The 16,606-nt window shown below is 41.7% G+C and overlaps 1 protein-coding gene across 1 annotated transcript in view; it reads left to right on the forward strand.

The window, feature by feature from the left end:
* The first annotated feature begins 6,377 nt into the window (after nt 1–6,377).
* The window catches only part of MCM9 (minichromosome maintenance 9 homologous recombination repair factor), an 80,089-nt gene continuing 69,860 nt past the window's right edge, over nt 6,378–16,606 (forward strand). The window contains 2 exon segments of the mRNA XM_081530901.1: nt 6,378–6,728; nt 9,747–10,064. Of these exon segments, the coding sequence (XP_081387027.1) occupies nt 9,761–10,064 (304 nt within the window). The 5' untranslated portion in view covers nt 6,378–6,728; nt 9,747–9,760.

The following is a 16,606-nucleotide window of genomic DNA, read 5'->3' on the forward strand; positions in this document are numbered from 1 at the left end:
ACGAAACTGTTGCTAGTGAAAACCAGGTCTCCTGGAGACTTCCCTCCCTACAGGTGACAGAGATTGTAGTTGAGGTCAGGCTGCCCCTGTTAGATTAACCATGGAGACATCCCCGCTTGATGTATAATCATTGTTCCCCCACTTTAACCTTGTTTGTTCTCCTAGCACCTACTTGTAAAACTCAATCATATACAACAGAGAAGTTGCTAATATGTAACCAGTCACATGGGACGGGAAACTGGGCCTCTCAGAAACATCAGGGTCCTTGCTGGGAACTGATTCCCCTCGGACCCGCTGGCATAATGAACTGTACTCCAGTATCTTGAGTGTCCTCCGAGGTGTGTTTTGTGACCCCGGATTCCACAACAAGGGAGCATGGTTTGAATTCACAGAGCAGGAAACAATGAAAAAGACGTCCTGTGAACTTTGTGAACTAGTCTCATCAAAAACAAAACTGTTCAAATTCAAAGGTTGAAGCAAATTTTTAAAAAATCAAAGTCACGTAAAACGAGTATTTTCAACATTTGTTGCATACCTTCAATATGCCAAGGACTGTTTTAGGTCTGGGGATATACCAGTGAGGGAAAAATGCAGAAATCCCAGTTGTGTGCTTTGTGGGGCTTATACTGTTGTGGGTATTCTCAGTTGGTAATGATAAGCAAAATGGAGAAAAACAAGGAAGAGAAGACAAGGAGTATGAGGCAGGGAGTGGGGATGTGGAGTAGGTTATGAGGGGACTGAACCAGGTAGGTAACTGGGGGGTGAACATTCCAAGTGAGAATAACAGGAAATGTAAAGTGTTTGGAAAAGTAGGAATGTCTGAGCAACAGCATTGTTGCTGTATTGGAGTGGAAGTGCAGAGGAAGAAGGTAGTGGATATACAATAAACTGATGAAATTTTTAAAAACTTGAAAACATATTCAAAGACGAGAATTGTAGTATGACAAGAATTCAACAAAGGGTATTCAGAATCTACTATGTGAAAGGTCCTGTTGTAGGGCCTTCATCCTGCTCACATTTTAGCAGAATGTAAATTGTGAGAAAGTAGAATAAAAGAAAATACGATATAGTAGGACAAAAATAGAAACGAAGAATTCTTTTAAAGTACACAACTAAAAATTTACAGAAAACAAGATAAATGATTCAAAACTACATAATTAACAATATGGAAAATAAGTGGTAGAGGACCATGTTAAGAAGTAGAGACAGGCTAGAAAATGCTTTTTAAACGACCCACTTCTAGTATTCAGAAGTGTCAGAAGTGAAGTGTTTTTTGGGAGGACTAAAGGAGACTCACAGAGAAGAAACACACAGTAGGAAGAAACAGCTTTTCCCTACCCAGAAAAAGAGCACAGGGAAAAACTGAGTTTTTTCATTTTTAACAAGAAATTGAAGGAAAAAACAAGGCAAATCACAAACTACTGAACCCAGTGATAAATAAAAAATTTGCAAAGGAGCCAAAAGGAAGAGGTAAATAAAATACTTGAAACCATGGAAGAGCCCTGAAAATTATGACTCAGTTCAGTTCAGTAGCTCAGTCATGTCCAACTCTTTGCGACCCCATGGACTGCAGCACGCCAGGCCTCCCTTTCCATCACCAGGTCCAGGAGTTTACTCAAACTCATGTCCATTGAGTCGGTGATGCCATCCAACCACCTCATAGTTTGGAAATTATGACTACATGTATAAATATACACAATTATTTTCTTGTTGTTTAAATTTCTTTAAAAGATGATTGAGATTATCCAGCATATAAGAAACCAGAAAATCACCACTCAATTCTAACAACAAGTAAAAACCAGAAACACTGAAAAATCAATAGCTCTTCTTAAATCCCTAAGAGTGAGGACACAGGCCAAACTGTTGCCCCCTCAAACTGAAGAGACAACAGAGAATCACAACTTACCAAAGTAGAAACTCAGGAGCTGAAATCCTCCAGAGGAAACAGTGCTGGGGTATGGAAACTTAATCTGTAATTGACAATCACTGGAGGCTAATTGTGGGCAAGTCAGAGAAGTTAAAAACTCCAGAGGGACCCACTCACACTTTTGTGGGTTTTACTTTCAGGAGTTCATCAGTTCCTCACAGTAAATACTGGAGAAAAATCCCTTCCTGCTCTGGCAGGAGCTGGAGAAAGGAAACCATTTTAAAATACACCAGAGCGTTCTGTTCATAGTAAGCTCTGCTCTCAGCTGAAACTATTTAACCAGAGCCTAACCTCCTAGGGTCTATCAGAGACTAACTGACCTTGGGGAAAGGGAAATAACTATTTGCACCTGGCTCCAGCCTTCCACAAGAAAGAAGGGAAATACACAACTTCAATCTCCTTTAGCCTTCTGCCTGGGTTAAGGAAAATACCAGTTCCAGCCCACTCTAACCATCCTGTACCACCTAAGCAGGGAATGGACTGAGAAGAACATGCAAAATTCATAATCCAGAGACAAAACTAACTAAAAGATGAGACCTAGTCATAAGACTATAGACTTCTCCCCACACCACACCTTATCACTACATTACTAAAGGCCTATTTATAGCACTTTAACCTAGCACATCATCTTTCAACAAAAAATTTATAAGATACATGAAAAAAAAAAAAAAACCCACACAAACACAGTTTGAAGTAACAGAGCAAGCATCAGAACCAGGCTTTCATATGGCAGGGATGTTGGAATTATCAGACTGAAAATTTAAAACAACTATGATTAATAGGCAAAGGATAACGGATAAAATAGACAGCATGCAAGAACAGATGGGCAATGTATGCAGAGAGACAGAAATCCTAAGAAAGAAGCAAAAAGAAATACTAGAGAGTGAAAACCCTGTAACCGAAATAAGGAATGCCTTTCGTGGGCTCCGGAGAAGGCAATGGCAACCCACTCCAGTACTCTTGCCTGGAAAATCCCATAGACAGAGCAGCCTGGTAGGCTATAGCCCATGGGGTCGCAAAGAGTCAGACATGACTGAGTGACTTCATTCCACTCACTTCACTCACTTCATACTTTATCACTGGAGAAGGAACTGGCAACCCACTCTAGTATTCTTGCCTGGAGAGTCCCACGGACTGAGAAGCCTGTCAGGCCATGGTCCATGGGGTCGCAGAGAGTCGGACACGACTGAAGTGACTGAGCAATTGATGGGCTCGGTGGACTGCATACAGCTGGAGACAGAATCTCCAAGCTTTAGGATATGTCAGTAGAAACCTCCAAAACTGAGAAGCAAAGACAAAAAAGACAGGAAAACAAAACCAAACCCACTGGAATATCCAAGACAAGTACAACTGTCAAAACATATACAATTACAAAACATACACATAATGGGAATTCCCAAAGGAGTAAGAAAAGGAACAGAAGAAATATTTAAAGTAATAATGACTGAGGACTTGCAACAAATTAATGTCAAATTAATGTTAAAGATAAAGAAAAATCCTGAAAGAAATCAGGGGTGGGGGAAACACTTGTGAGGAAAAAAAAAAGATTATATTATATTCAACTTCCCCTCAGAAACTATGCAAGCAACAAGAAAGCAGAGTAAAATATTTAGTGTTGAGAGAAAAATCCCATCAACCTATCATTCGTACCCTGCAAAATTATCCTTCAAAAGTGAAGTAAAAATATTTTTCTCAGACAAAAATGTAGGGAGTTTGTTGCCTGCAGATCTGCCTTGCAAGAAAAGTTAAAAGTTCTTTGAAGAGAAAGGAAATAATATGTCAGAAACTCAGATCTACATAAACTAAGGAAGAGTACTGAAGAAAAACTAAACGAAAATAAAAACTTCTATTTTTCTTATTATTTATTGATCTAACAGACAACAGTGTGTTCCACATAACAATAGCAACAATATATTCATTATGCACAGCTAAGTCTTATAAGCTTATATAAGTAAAGTGGATGAGTGCAATGATACAAGGGATGGGAGGAAAGATTCAGGATTACTTTGCTATTATAAAATACTTGGAGTAGTATAGTGTTATTTGAAAGTGGACTTAATTATAATGTATATTTCAAATTCTAGTAGGCAACCAATTTTTTTAAAAAGCATAACTGAATGCTAAGAATGGAGAGAAAATGGAATCATATAAAATGTAATTACACATATTAAAGCATTATAGCCTTTGGATTTGTAGTGTTTTTTATCTAAAAAATCCCAAATGTATAAAGCAACAATGAAATCTTCAAATGTCTGTTTTCATTCTTCCTTGGAGACATTTTCTGAGGGAAAAAAACTCAATAATAAGAAAACAAGCAATGTTACTAAAAAATGGGCAAAAGACCTGAAGACGCCAGAGATAAACAGACAAAAGTTAAGTGTATGAAAAGATACTCAACATCATATGTCAACAGGGAAATGCAAAGCAAAATAACAATTAGATACTAAATACCTATTAGAATGGCTAAAATTCAAAACACTGAAAACACAAAATGCTGCAGAGGATGTGAAGCAAAAGCAACTTTCATTCATAGTGGATGGGAATGCAAAATGGTACAGCTACTTTGGAAGACATTTTGGTTGTTTCCTACAAAACGACTCTTAATCATATTATGCAGCAGTCATGCTCCTTTGTATTTACCCAAAGGAGCTGAAAACTATGTCCACACAAAAACCTGCACGTGGTTGTTTATGGCAGCTCTATCTATAATTGGCTAAACTTGGAAGCAACCAAAGTGTCCTTCTGTAGGTGAGTGGATAGCATGGTATGCGCAGATAATGCAGTATCATTCAGCACCAAAAAGAAATGAGCTGTCCAAGCCATGAACAGACATGAAAGAAATTTAAATGTATATTACTAAGTGAAAAAGTCAATCTGAAAAGACAACATATTGTATGATTTCAACTACACGATATCCTGGAAAACTACAGAGAGAGTAAAAAGATCAGTTATTGCTAGGGGTTAGAGGGGATGGAGGGATGATTTTTAGATTTTTAGGGCAGTGAAACTATTCTGTGACATGCAGTGGTGGATGCCTGTTATTATACCTCTGTCAAAACAGAATGTACACCGAGAGTGAACCCTACTATAAGCCATGGACTTTGAGTGATGATGATGTGTTAATGTCAGTTCATCACTTTTAACAAATCCACCACTCTGGTAAAAGGATACTAATAGGGAGGTTGCAGCTGTGTGGAGACAAGGATTATATGGGCAATCTTTGTACTTCCTACTCAATTTTGCTATGAACCTAAAACTGCTTTAAAAATTTTAATAATAAAATATTAAAAATCAATTGTATGCAAAGAACAACCAGAAATTGAAACTGAAAACATTTATATAGCATCAAAAAGTATGGTCCCTCCTTTCCCGCGATTTTAGGGATAAATCTGACAGATGAATTTGACAAAAGAGCAAACATTTTTGAGATTACATAACCCCTAAATAGACAGGGAGGTTTACTTTATTCAAGGGTCATAAAATACTAATAACAAGTAAATTCTTCCCGTACTGACCTACAGATTCTATGCAACCCCAACAAAAATTCCAGCTTTTTCACAGAAAACGACAGGCTGGCTTTAAAATTCATATGGAAACAGAAGAGCCCAAACAACTTTGAAAAAGAACAAAACTGGAGGCCAAACGATCTACCCAATTTCAAGACTCATTATAGTTACAGTAATTAAGATAACCTCCTGTTTTTATCAGTTCAGTCGCTCAGTCGTGTCCAACTGTTTGCGACCCCATGGACTGCAGCGCGCCAGGCCTCCCTGTCCATCGCCAACTCCTGGAGTTTACTCAAAATCATGTCCATTGAGTCGGTGATGCCATCCAGCCATCTCATCCTCTGACGTCCCCTTCTCCTCCCGCCTTCAATCTTTCCCAGCATCAGGGTCTTTTCAAATGACCGTGTTTTTATAAAGCTAGATCGGGGAACAGAATCTCGAGCCGGGGAACAGAATCTCGAGCCGGGGAACAGAATCTCGAGCCTTAGACCTGCACACATAAGGACAACTGATATTGGAGGTAAGTCCGAAGGCTATTCTGTGGGGAAAAATACAGCTCTTTTAACAAATAATGGTAGATTTCTATTAATAGAGTTATCCTAAGGTCCATATTTCGAAAAAAAAAAATCCGTTATTTCGCCCCATATCCAAAAATCAGCTCAAAATGAATCATAAACCTAAACTTAAAAGCTTCATTCTAAAACTTCTAGAAGAAAACAAAGAAAAATCGTGGCGGCCTTGGGTTTGGCAGAGGTCTTAAAACAGAAGAAAAGCCCGGTCCGTGCAAACAAACCTACAGAGCCACCGCCTACCGCTCCCTCCAGCCCGCCCCGGGGCTCCGGCGCCCAGTCCCGGACCCGCCTCGCTCCGCCCATCCAGCCCCGCCCCGCCCCGCCCCGCCCCGCCCCGCCCCGCCCCGCCCCGCCCCGCCCCTCTCGTCCCTCGGCGCCCGGCGGGGCGCGCGCCCGCCCGCTTCTCCACCCGGAAGAGGCACCTGAGCCGCCAACTTGAGGCAGTGCGCGGCCCGGCGTCCCTCGGGAGCGCGGGCCCGACCGAGCCGCCCGCGTGGCGCCTATCTCGCCCGGGCGCCAGGCGGACCCGCGGGAGCCTGCGCGTCCCCGGGGCCGACGGCGCCTCGAGCGGCCCCGCGCGCGCCACCCGCCCCGCCTCCACCCGGGGCCGCCTCCCGCCTAGCGGGCCCCCCGCACGACCCCGCCGCCCGGCCTGAGCCCTTCGTGCCCCTCGGCGTCGGGAGCAGCGCGCCCCCGGTGACTTCTGACACCGCGTAACCGCCAGTAAGTGAAAGCCGCCGCCTCGTTTCACCATTCTTTATTTCTCCCGCAGTGCGTCCCAAGTCTTGCCCACACCTGGTTAATTCCCAAACTATTCAACATCGGGACCGGGCCGGCGACGGAGCTGCCCGCAGCCGAGCCTAGGAAGTGTTGTTGTCGGCCACGGGCAGTGTCCAGAGACGGAAGTGTGGAAAGCGGCTCTCCCGGCACAACTTGGCTCCACGTTTGCGGAGCACCCGCGGGGAGGAGGCGATGAGCTGAAGCTGGGGGGCGGGGCGGGGCGGTGCCAAAGGGGCGGATCTTAGGGCGCGGGGGCGGGGCCCGGGGGCGGGGCGGCGGGTGCGCGGGCTGTGATTCCCAGGGACCCAGCTGGCAGTTACAGCCTTTGCATCCTCCTGGGTTTTTCTTGTTGGTGGTTTACTTAAGAGAATAAAGTAGCACAACCTGGCTTTATTTATTTTGTATTCAAATATTCCACAAGAGAAAGGAAAAGGAACTTGAAAGTTGTAAAATGCTGCTCAAGTATGGGTGAGCGTGTTTCTAGGGTTAGCAAGCTGCTTAGAAGAATTGATGCTTCTGAACTGTGGTGTTGGAGAAGACTCTTGAGTGTCCCTTGGACTGCAAGGAGATCCAGCCAGTCTATCTTAAAGGAGATCAGTCCTGGATGTTCATTGGAAAGTCTGATGTTGAAGCTGAAACTCCAGTACTTTGGCCACCTGATGCGAAGAGCTGACTCATTGGAAAAGACTCTGATGCTGGGAAGGATTGAGGGCAGGAGGAGAAGGGGACGACATTGGATGAGATGGTTTGATGGCATCACCGACTCAGTGGACATGGGTTTGGGTGGGCTCCAGGAGTTGGTGATGGACAGGGAGGCCTGGCGTGGTGCGGTTCATGGGGTCGCAAAGAGTCGGACATGTCTGAGCGACTGAACTGAACTGGGAAACATTTAATTAGTCAGTTGTGCCCACATATTGAAAGTGAATGCTTTTTTTTTTTTTAGTTATGCTGTTTCAAAAAGGCTAGGCGAAATTTAAACTGATATTAATACGAACCACGAATTCTGAGACTGCCCCTTTGCAGCCTTATGTGGAACTGCCTTTTAAGTTGCTAAGTTTGTGCATCCAAATTTAATATGCATTTATAGAATCTTAGAGGTTATCTAAGGGGACAACAGAGGATGAGATGGTTGGATGGCATCACTGATTCGATGGACATGAGTTTGAGCAAGCTCCTGGAGTTGGTAATGGACAGGGAAGCCTGGCATGCTGCAGTCCATAGGGTTGCAAAGAGTCTGGACACGACTGAGTGACTGAACTGAACTGAGACCGTATCTTATAGCCACTCTTGGAGTCCCAGTTTTTTTTTTTTTTCCAGCAAAGGCCAAATGATGAAAATACTGTATGATTAGTTGTTCCTTCCCAAGTGCTTTTTCTGCTTTACCCTTAGCTGAATTTATACCTAACCCACACAAAATACTTATCAGTGTAGTGGCCTATACATCTTTTAATCTCACATTGGCATCCTGTAGGTGTCAGGATTCTTGACATAACTGGTATACTACCCCTTACTCCTTTCATACCTTCCAGTTATTTCCCAGAGAAAGCAAAATATTGCTAGTAGCATGTGTAACACATATTTAGGATGTTAAACTGTGAATGTCATAACAGTCTTCTTTCATCTTTCTAGTAAAACAGATGTTGATTGAATGAAATAAGTCAAAGGACGTTTGTCCTCCAGTGGTCTGTTTCCAAACCAAATGTGAATTTCTTAAATGATCAATTTGGGCAGTTTGTTTGTAACTGCCCTTTGGCACGTCTGGGGTTGTCACTCCATTTAAATTTAATTCTTGTCTCTTTTGTGCTCCCATTTGTATTACATTTTTACCACTGTTAGAACATCACTTCATTTGATCTGTTCTTTGGTTCTCTGAGGCATAGAGGACCTTTTATTGTGCTTTTTTCATTTCCCAGGATAGTGCCTTGTACATGTTAGCTACATATATTCATGAAAATAGAATAGTAGCAGGCCCTTTTTAATATGTAGATATAAGTTAAAATATAATATATTTACTTTTAATCATAGTGATTTCTCATTTAGAGACCAGTTTCCTTTCCTCAATTTAATTTCCTAGTTTTTTTTTTATACTCTTCACAACTATTTTTGCTGTAGCCAACTGAGCCCCTTCTAGTCATAAGCACTGAAAGAACAAAGTGGGTAAGAAGTAAAATTATTTTTAAAAAGCCATTTTTTCCTGCCAGCTCATTTTTTAGTGTGGAGCTTCCCAGGAGGCTCAATGGTTAAGAATCTACCTGCCAATGCAGGAGACGTGGAAAACTCGGGTTCAATCCCTGGGTTGGGAAGATCCCTTGGAGAAGGGAATGGCAACCCACTCCAGTATTTTTGCCTGGAAAATCCCAGGGACAGAGGAGCCTGATGGGCTACAGTCTATGGGGTCTCAAAAAGTCAAACATGACTTAGAGACTAAAACAACAACAATAGTTTTCCGAGATTGGAAAAAGAAAATAGGAATACTTTCACCTCCAAATGTAAATTTCTAAAGCCAATTCGTTAACTACTTAAGTCAGAATTGGCTACCAGTCTGAATAGTAGTATGTAGCAGAATACAGATGAATATGTGTGTGTGTGTGTGTGAGACAAGGTTTGCCAGTGAGAGAGAGAAAAATGTTTTTTGTGTGAATAAAACCCGGAACCAGGATGCTTGCAAAGAACTCTACTAGGAGGAACTTAAACCAAAAGACTGGCATTTACGATTTTATGTGCTTAATAATTGTGCTCAGTCGCTAAGTCGTGTCCAGCTCTTTGCGACACCATGGACTGTAGCCTACCAGGATCCTCTGTCCATGGAATTTTCCAGGTAAATGACTATGACAGATAATTCAGATCGAATTAGAGTATGGCCCAAAGTCAGAATGATTTACAGCCAAACAGTCTTTTTTGTAAACTGGTGTATAAGTCTAGAAGATCAAAGATGTAACACAGTCCTTTCTCTTTCTTTAGTTACCTAGATCAAGATGAATAGCGATCAAGTTACATTGGTTGGTCAAGTGTTTGAGTCATATGTTTCGGAGTACCATAAGAATGACATACTTCTCATCTTGAAGGAAAGAGATGAAGATGCTCATTACCCAGTTGTGGTTAATGCCATGACCCTTTTTGAGACCAACATGGAAATTGGGGAATATTTCAATACATTCCCTAATGAAGTGCTAACTGTTTTTGATAATGCCCTGAGAAGATCAGCCTTGACGATTCTCCAGTCCCTTTCTCAGCCTGAAGGTCTCTCCATGAAGCAGAATCTTCATGCCAGGATATCAGGTGAATTTTACTGCCATTTTATTTTTAGGAAGATTTTGAGAAATACCAACATATATTGAGTTCAAGCACTAATAATTGATTTTTATACTTACAATGGGCTTTCCTGGTGACTCAGATAGTAAAGAATCAGCCTGCAATGCAGAAGATCCAGGTTTGACCCCCAGGTCAGAAAGATCCCCTGGAGAAGGAAATGGCAACCCACTCCAGTATTCTTGCCTGGGAAAATCCTATGGATAGAGGAGCCTGGAGGGCTACAGTCTACGGGGTCGCAAGAGTCGGACACGATTTAGCAGCTAAGCCACCATACTTAAAATCATATCCATTGTGTAACTGAGGGTCACTTTTGGAGAAGAATCATCATTCTATACTGTTTTCTCTGGACATTTGGAAGGCTAGGCTGGCTACTAGCCATACCAACTGAGAGGAGGGAGAACGTGTGGAGGCAATATATTTGTGTGCATATATACACATATGTATGTGTGTGCAAAACTAATACAGCCTTCTGAGCTTTTGTGACTACTGACAATAAAAGTATGGGTAATAAAAAGAATAAGAAAATTTGGTAGATGCTACCCAGTGAGAAAATCCATGATTTTTATATATCAAAATTAGCATTGTGCTGGCCACCTATTAGGCCCTCAGTAACTTTTTTGGAATGAATAACAGACAAAGCCTCTTAAGTTTAAAGACATCGCAGTGGAGCAATCAGCAGCTTGTGGTGTTAAAGCTATGTCTTTGAATTCCTGCAATCTGTGATTGGAGAACACATGTGCCATTTCGTTTGAAAATAAGTATTTTATAGTACATTTCAGAAAGATGGGGATTTATAAATAACAAAATTGATCGCTGTGGGACTTCCCGAGTGGACCAGTGGTTAAGACTCTGCGCTTCCAATACAGGGGATGCAGGTTCGATCCCTGGGCAGGGAACTAAGATGCCACATGCTGCCTGGCCAAAAAAAAAGAAAAACCTTAAAAAAAAAACCCCAAAAATGAATGCTATGATTTCAGAAAGGTTAGGAGTCACTGTAGAATTCCTTGGAGATAAATTAAAATTCAAAGAGACACAGATAAATAGAACAGTATTATGGACTCTGTGGGAGAGGGCGAGGGCGGGATGATATGGGAGAATGGCATTGAAGCATGTAAATTATTATATGTGAAACGAATCGCCAGTCCACGTTCGATGCATGATATAGGGCACTCGGGGCTGGTGCACCAGGATGACCTGGAGGGATGGGATGGAGAGGGAGGTGGGAGGAGGGTTCTGGAAGGGGAAAAAATGTACACCCATGGTGGATTCATGTCAATGTATGGCAAAACAAATACAATATTGTAAAGTTAAAAAATAGATAAATAAACTAATTTAAAAAAATACCAGATATTTGACTTAGGTGAAAAAATAGTATCTGCAGTTGCACTTACTGGAATAAAATTATGAATATTATTAATCTTTATGTATCTGCTGCTAAGTCACCTCAGTCATGTCCGACTCTGTGCGACCCCATAGACGGCAGCCCACCAGGCTCCGCCGTCCCTGGGATTCTCCAGGCAAGAACACTGGAGTGGGTTGCCATTTCCTTCTCCAATGCATGAAAGTGAAAAGTGAAAGTGAAGTCGCTCAGTCGTGTCCAACTCTTAGCGACCCCATCGACTGCAGCCTACCAGGCTCCTCCATCCATGGGATTTTCCAGGCAAGAGTACTGGAGTGGGGTGCCATTGCCTTCTCCACTTTATGTATCAGACACTAGGTAATATCTTGCTAGGATCAAGAAAAAATGTCTGTTCTGATAATGTTTCAGAAAGGTTGTCAAAAGGGACTTTAGTTGATGTTATTGAAATGGTATTTAACAAATGGCTTTAGGGTGTCTTTATGTTTAGACACTTTTCAATGCTCAGTTTAAATACTAAAATTCTGTCTGCCTAAGTAATCCTATTGATTTCAGGTGAATTTAGCCTGTTTCTTCATTATCCTCTGAGAAAGTGAATTGCGAATTATGTTACTACCAAAGTAACATCATTCTACTAATATATCCCATGTGGGGATTTGCTAGACCCTTGGGAAACCAAAATGAATATGGTATAGTCCCTCATCTAAAGGGGTTCAAGGCTATAAGGGAGACAGCTGTATAGTCAAATTTATTTCCCAATTTGTGTATGTATGCCCACAGATACATGCATATGTACATATTAAACATGATTGTAAAGGCACTCACTGGCAGCTTTTACTTATGTTACACATGTGTCACTGAAGATATTTAGAAGATATATTAGCTCTCTGAGCAGGGAGTGAATTGTCCTAGATGATTCACCCAAGGATTCTAGACTAGAAGATGAGATCAGGGAGGGATGCGGGGGTCCCAGGCAGAATGAACCAGGTCTGGTTTTAGGTATATTGCACCTCCATTTTGGACTCAGGCAAGGCATTGAATTAGTAAAACCTAGGATGCCTCTGTGGGCTTCCCCAGTGGCTCAGTGGTAAAGAATCCACCTGCCAGTGCAGGAGATGTGGGAAACGTGGGTTCGATCCCTAGGTCTGGAAGATTCCCTGGAGGAGGAAATGGCAAACCACTCTAGTATTCTCGCCCAGGTGTAAATCCCAAGGACAGAGGAGTCTGGTGGGCTACCATCAATGGGCTCTCATCGAGTTGGACACGACCGAGCAACTGAACACACACACACAGGACGTCTCTGTGGTTCAGTCTCCTTAGGAACATAAGACATTTTTTCTGGTTTGTTTTTCTAGAATATGCATTGCTCTTTGTCTTCTGGGATTTTTATTGGTCTGAAGTTTACTTGGGCTTCCCAGGTGGTGCAGTGGTAAAGAACCGCCTGCCAATGCAGGAGACAGAAGTTCGATCCCTGGGTCGGGAAAATCCCCTCGAGTAGGAAATGGCAACCTACTCCAGTATTCTTGCCTGGAAAACTCCATGGGCAGAGGAGTCTGGTGGACTGCAGTCCATGGGGTCACAAACAGTCAGACATGACTGAGCGACTGAGCATAGACACAGAAAATTTACTTGCTATTCCCAGTGGTTTTGATGAAAGGTATTCAGACACACAGCATCAAAGTAAGTGAGAAAGAAAAAAATAGCACTCACCTGGGTTTGTTTTCTTTTTTTAACATTATTTATTTATTTTTGGCTGTCCTGGGTCTTTGATGCTGTGCGGGCTTTTCTCTAGCTGCAGAGTGGCTGCTGCTCCGTAGCTGTGTTGCACAGGCTTCCCATTGCAGTGGCTTCTCTTGTTGTGGAGCATGGGCTCTCTAGCACAGGCTCAGTAGTGGTGGTGCATAGGCTTAAGTTGCTTCATGGCAGGTGGTATCCTCTAGGATCAGGGATCAAACTCATGTCTCCTGCATTGGCAGGCAGATTCCTAACCACTGAGCTGCCAGGGAAGCCCCTCACATGTTATGTCAAGTAGTGTTTCTCAAACATTAATGGGCATCAGAATCACCTGTAGGACTTGTTAAAGTGCTGATTGCTGGGCCCCACCCCCAGAGTTTCTCACTGAAGAGATCTGACCTCGTGCCCAAGAATTTGCAAAAAGCTCTGAGGCTGATGCTGATTCCCAGGGACTGCCTGCCGTCAACCACGGACCTGAAATAATTGATCTGGACATATCCTCTAACACAGATCTGGACATGTCTCTGTTTTAAGTAATAATTTAATTTTTCGCAGTGAATGAGTCAGAGAATGATAGAAGTTTTTGTTGTTTAGTGTTAATGGTGGCTTAATTCCTGATGTACTTGCTGCTTCACTGGGATAAGTTGAAGAACACACTTAGTAACATATGCTATGCTATGCTATGCTATGCTAAGTCGCTTCAGTCATGTCCGACTCTGTGCAACCCCATAGACGGCAGCTCACCAGGCTCTGCCGTCCCTAGGATTCTCCAGGCAAGAATACTGGAGTGGGTTGCCATTTCCTTCTCCAGTACATGAAAGGGAAAAGTGAAAGTGAAGTCGCTCAGTCGTGTCCCGACTCTTAGCGACCCCATGGACTGTAGCCTACCAGGCTCCTCTGTCCATGGGATTTTCCAGGCAAGAGTACTGGAGTGGGGTGCCATTGCCTTCTCCGTGGTAACATATAGTAAGACAAAAAGATTAAAATAAATTGACATTTCTATCATCCCTTACTCTTTTTTAGTTCTAAGGTTTTGGTTTTTGTGGTCAGTTTTGCTGTTACTTTTAGCTTTATCTTTATATTACAAATTTGCTTAAAAATTTAAATAATATGAAAGAAAAGAGTGTGAAGATCCAAAAATATACTCACCTCTACTACCCTTTTCTTAAAATAATGCAGTTACTTTAGAATAAAAAATAAACCACTTAATGGTAATGATATCATGTTCCAGACTAATTTGTTTGATTCTAAAAAAAAAGTTTATTTTCACATGTATCACATACATGATTCCATTCAGTGAGATAACAACATTAAGATGTCACATTGCCCTGTATTGTTAAAGTGTAGAAGATAATGAAAAGCTGATTTTCTTAGAAAAATCGGTTATAATTGTTTACCTAGTTTTTTTCTGTAGAGATGCTATAATTGCATTTAGCCACAGGCCCCTTGGCGGGTCTGGATAGCAGGGAATTCACTCACCCAGGCACTGCAGGAGGAACACAGAGAGGGTTGGTGAGCATAAGAGGGACCCTTGTGGTTGAACCTAAAACCCTTCACCTCCCACCTGCTTTCTTCCTGAGTGTGGAATATCTCTCTAGCACAATTCCTTATGCTGATTGAAGTAAAACCAGTATTGCATAGTCTTGTCATGACCCAGCATGCCCAGGTCTAGAGCATCACTTGCAAGGAAAGGAAGGTGTCTCTGGACCCCAGGAGTACCTTCTTTTACACTCTTCCTGGCAGAAGTTTCCTCCAGATATAAAGGACATCTTCTATGCATTGGTGTATTCATTTGACCATTTTCCTTAGCTGTTCTATTTTTGTACGTGTGAGGGTGCTAGTCTTGACTTAGGGAAGTTTTCTTGCAGAAGGGTAAATCTGAATGTACTCTACCTTGCTGAGTGAACTGGGGAGAGTTCTCCAAAGTAGCCTAGGAAAGCTGCAGAGGTACCATGATTTGCACAGAGATTCATGCTTTTTGTCTGGACTAGGAGATTGGAAGTCATGAGAAAGGCAAGGCTAGAGAGAGAGGGCAAGTTACAAGGCTTGAAAACACTGTCACATTTATGTATTAATAAATCCTAAACCTAACTAGAGAAAGCACTAGCCTTTGGTCATTCCACTGCCATTTCTTTATCACTTAGCTTTGTGGTTTACTCAGAGTCATCAGTTGATTTTATGTGTGGCTTGTGGCAGTGTATTTGTCATTGAGTGAGGTTAAATTTATATACTCTATTTACATTCTACAGAGAAGGAAATGGCAACCCACTTCAGCGTTCTTGCCTAGAGAATCCCAGGGACAGGGGAGCCCGGTGGGCTGCCGTCTATGGGGTCGCACAGAGTCGGACACGACTGAAGCGACTTAGCAGCAGCAGAGATAGAATGTAATATACTGTATTTACATTCTACTTAACAGATAGCCCTCCTAAGAGGATTAATTCTTTTTAAAATCCAGGTTATTTTATCATCTAGTTACATACTTTTAAAGAGAGTCCACTGACAATTGTTATTTGGAGTAATTCTTTTCTATTTTTTTAAAAAATCTTATTATATATTGGAGCATAGTTGATTAACAATGTTGTGTTAGTTTCAGGCATACAACAGAGTGATTCAGTTACACATACACATGTATCTGTTCAAGTTTTTTTCCCATTTAGGTTATTGCAGAATGTTGAGCAGAGTTCCCTGTGCTATGCAGTAGGTCCTTACTGGTGATCTATTTTAAATACAGTAGTGTGTGCATCATTTTTTTGTTTTTTAGATTTCACATGTAAGCAGTATCATATGATATTTGTCTTCCTCTATCTGTCTTATTTCACTTAGTATGATAATCTCCAGGTTCATTCATGTTGTTGTAAATGGCATTATTTCATTCCTTTTAATGGCTGAGTAATATTCCATTGTATTAAAGTATATGTGCTGCATCTTCTTTTTTTTATATTGGGGTATAGCCAGTTAACAATGTTGTGATAGTTTCAGGGAAACTATCAACAAAGGGACTTAGCCATACCTATACATGTATCCATTCTCCCTCAAACTCCCCTTTCAACCAGGTTGGCACATAACGTTGAGCAAACTTCCATGTGCTATACAGTAGGTCTTTGTTGATTATTTATTTTAAATATAGCAGTGTGTATCTGTCCATCCCAGACTCCCTAACCCTTACCTTCATCCTTCCCTCTACTTCCCCAGCAACCAGAGGTTTGTTCTCTTTAAGTCTGTGAGTCTCTTTCTTACTTTCTTACTCTTTTGTAAGTAAATTCATTTGTATCATTTCTTTTTAGATTTCACATTTAAGGGATATCATATGATATTTCTAAACCTCTGTCTGACTTACATCACTCCATATGACAATCTCTAGGTCCATCCATATTGCTGAAAATGGCATTATTTCATTCTTTTTAATGGCTGAGTAATA

The sequence above is a fragment of the Giraffa tippelskirchi genome, chromosome 9 (assembly GCF_054371585.1).
Source record: "Giraffa tippelskirchi isolate mGirTip1 chromosome 9, T2T-mGirTip1v1.2.pri, whole genome shotgun sequence".
Classification (NCBI taxonomy): Eukaryota; Metazoa; Chordata; class Mammalia; order Artiodactyla; family Giraffidae; genus Giraffa; species Giraffa tippelskirchi.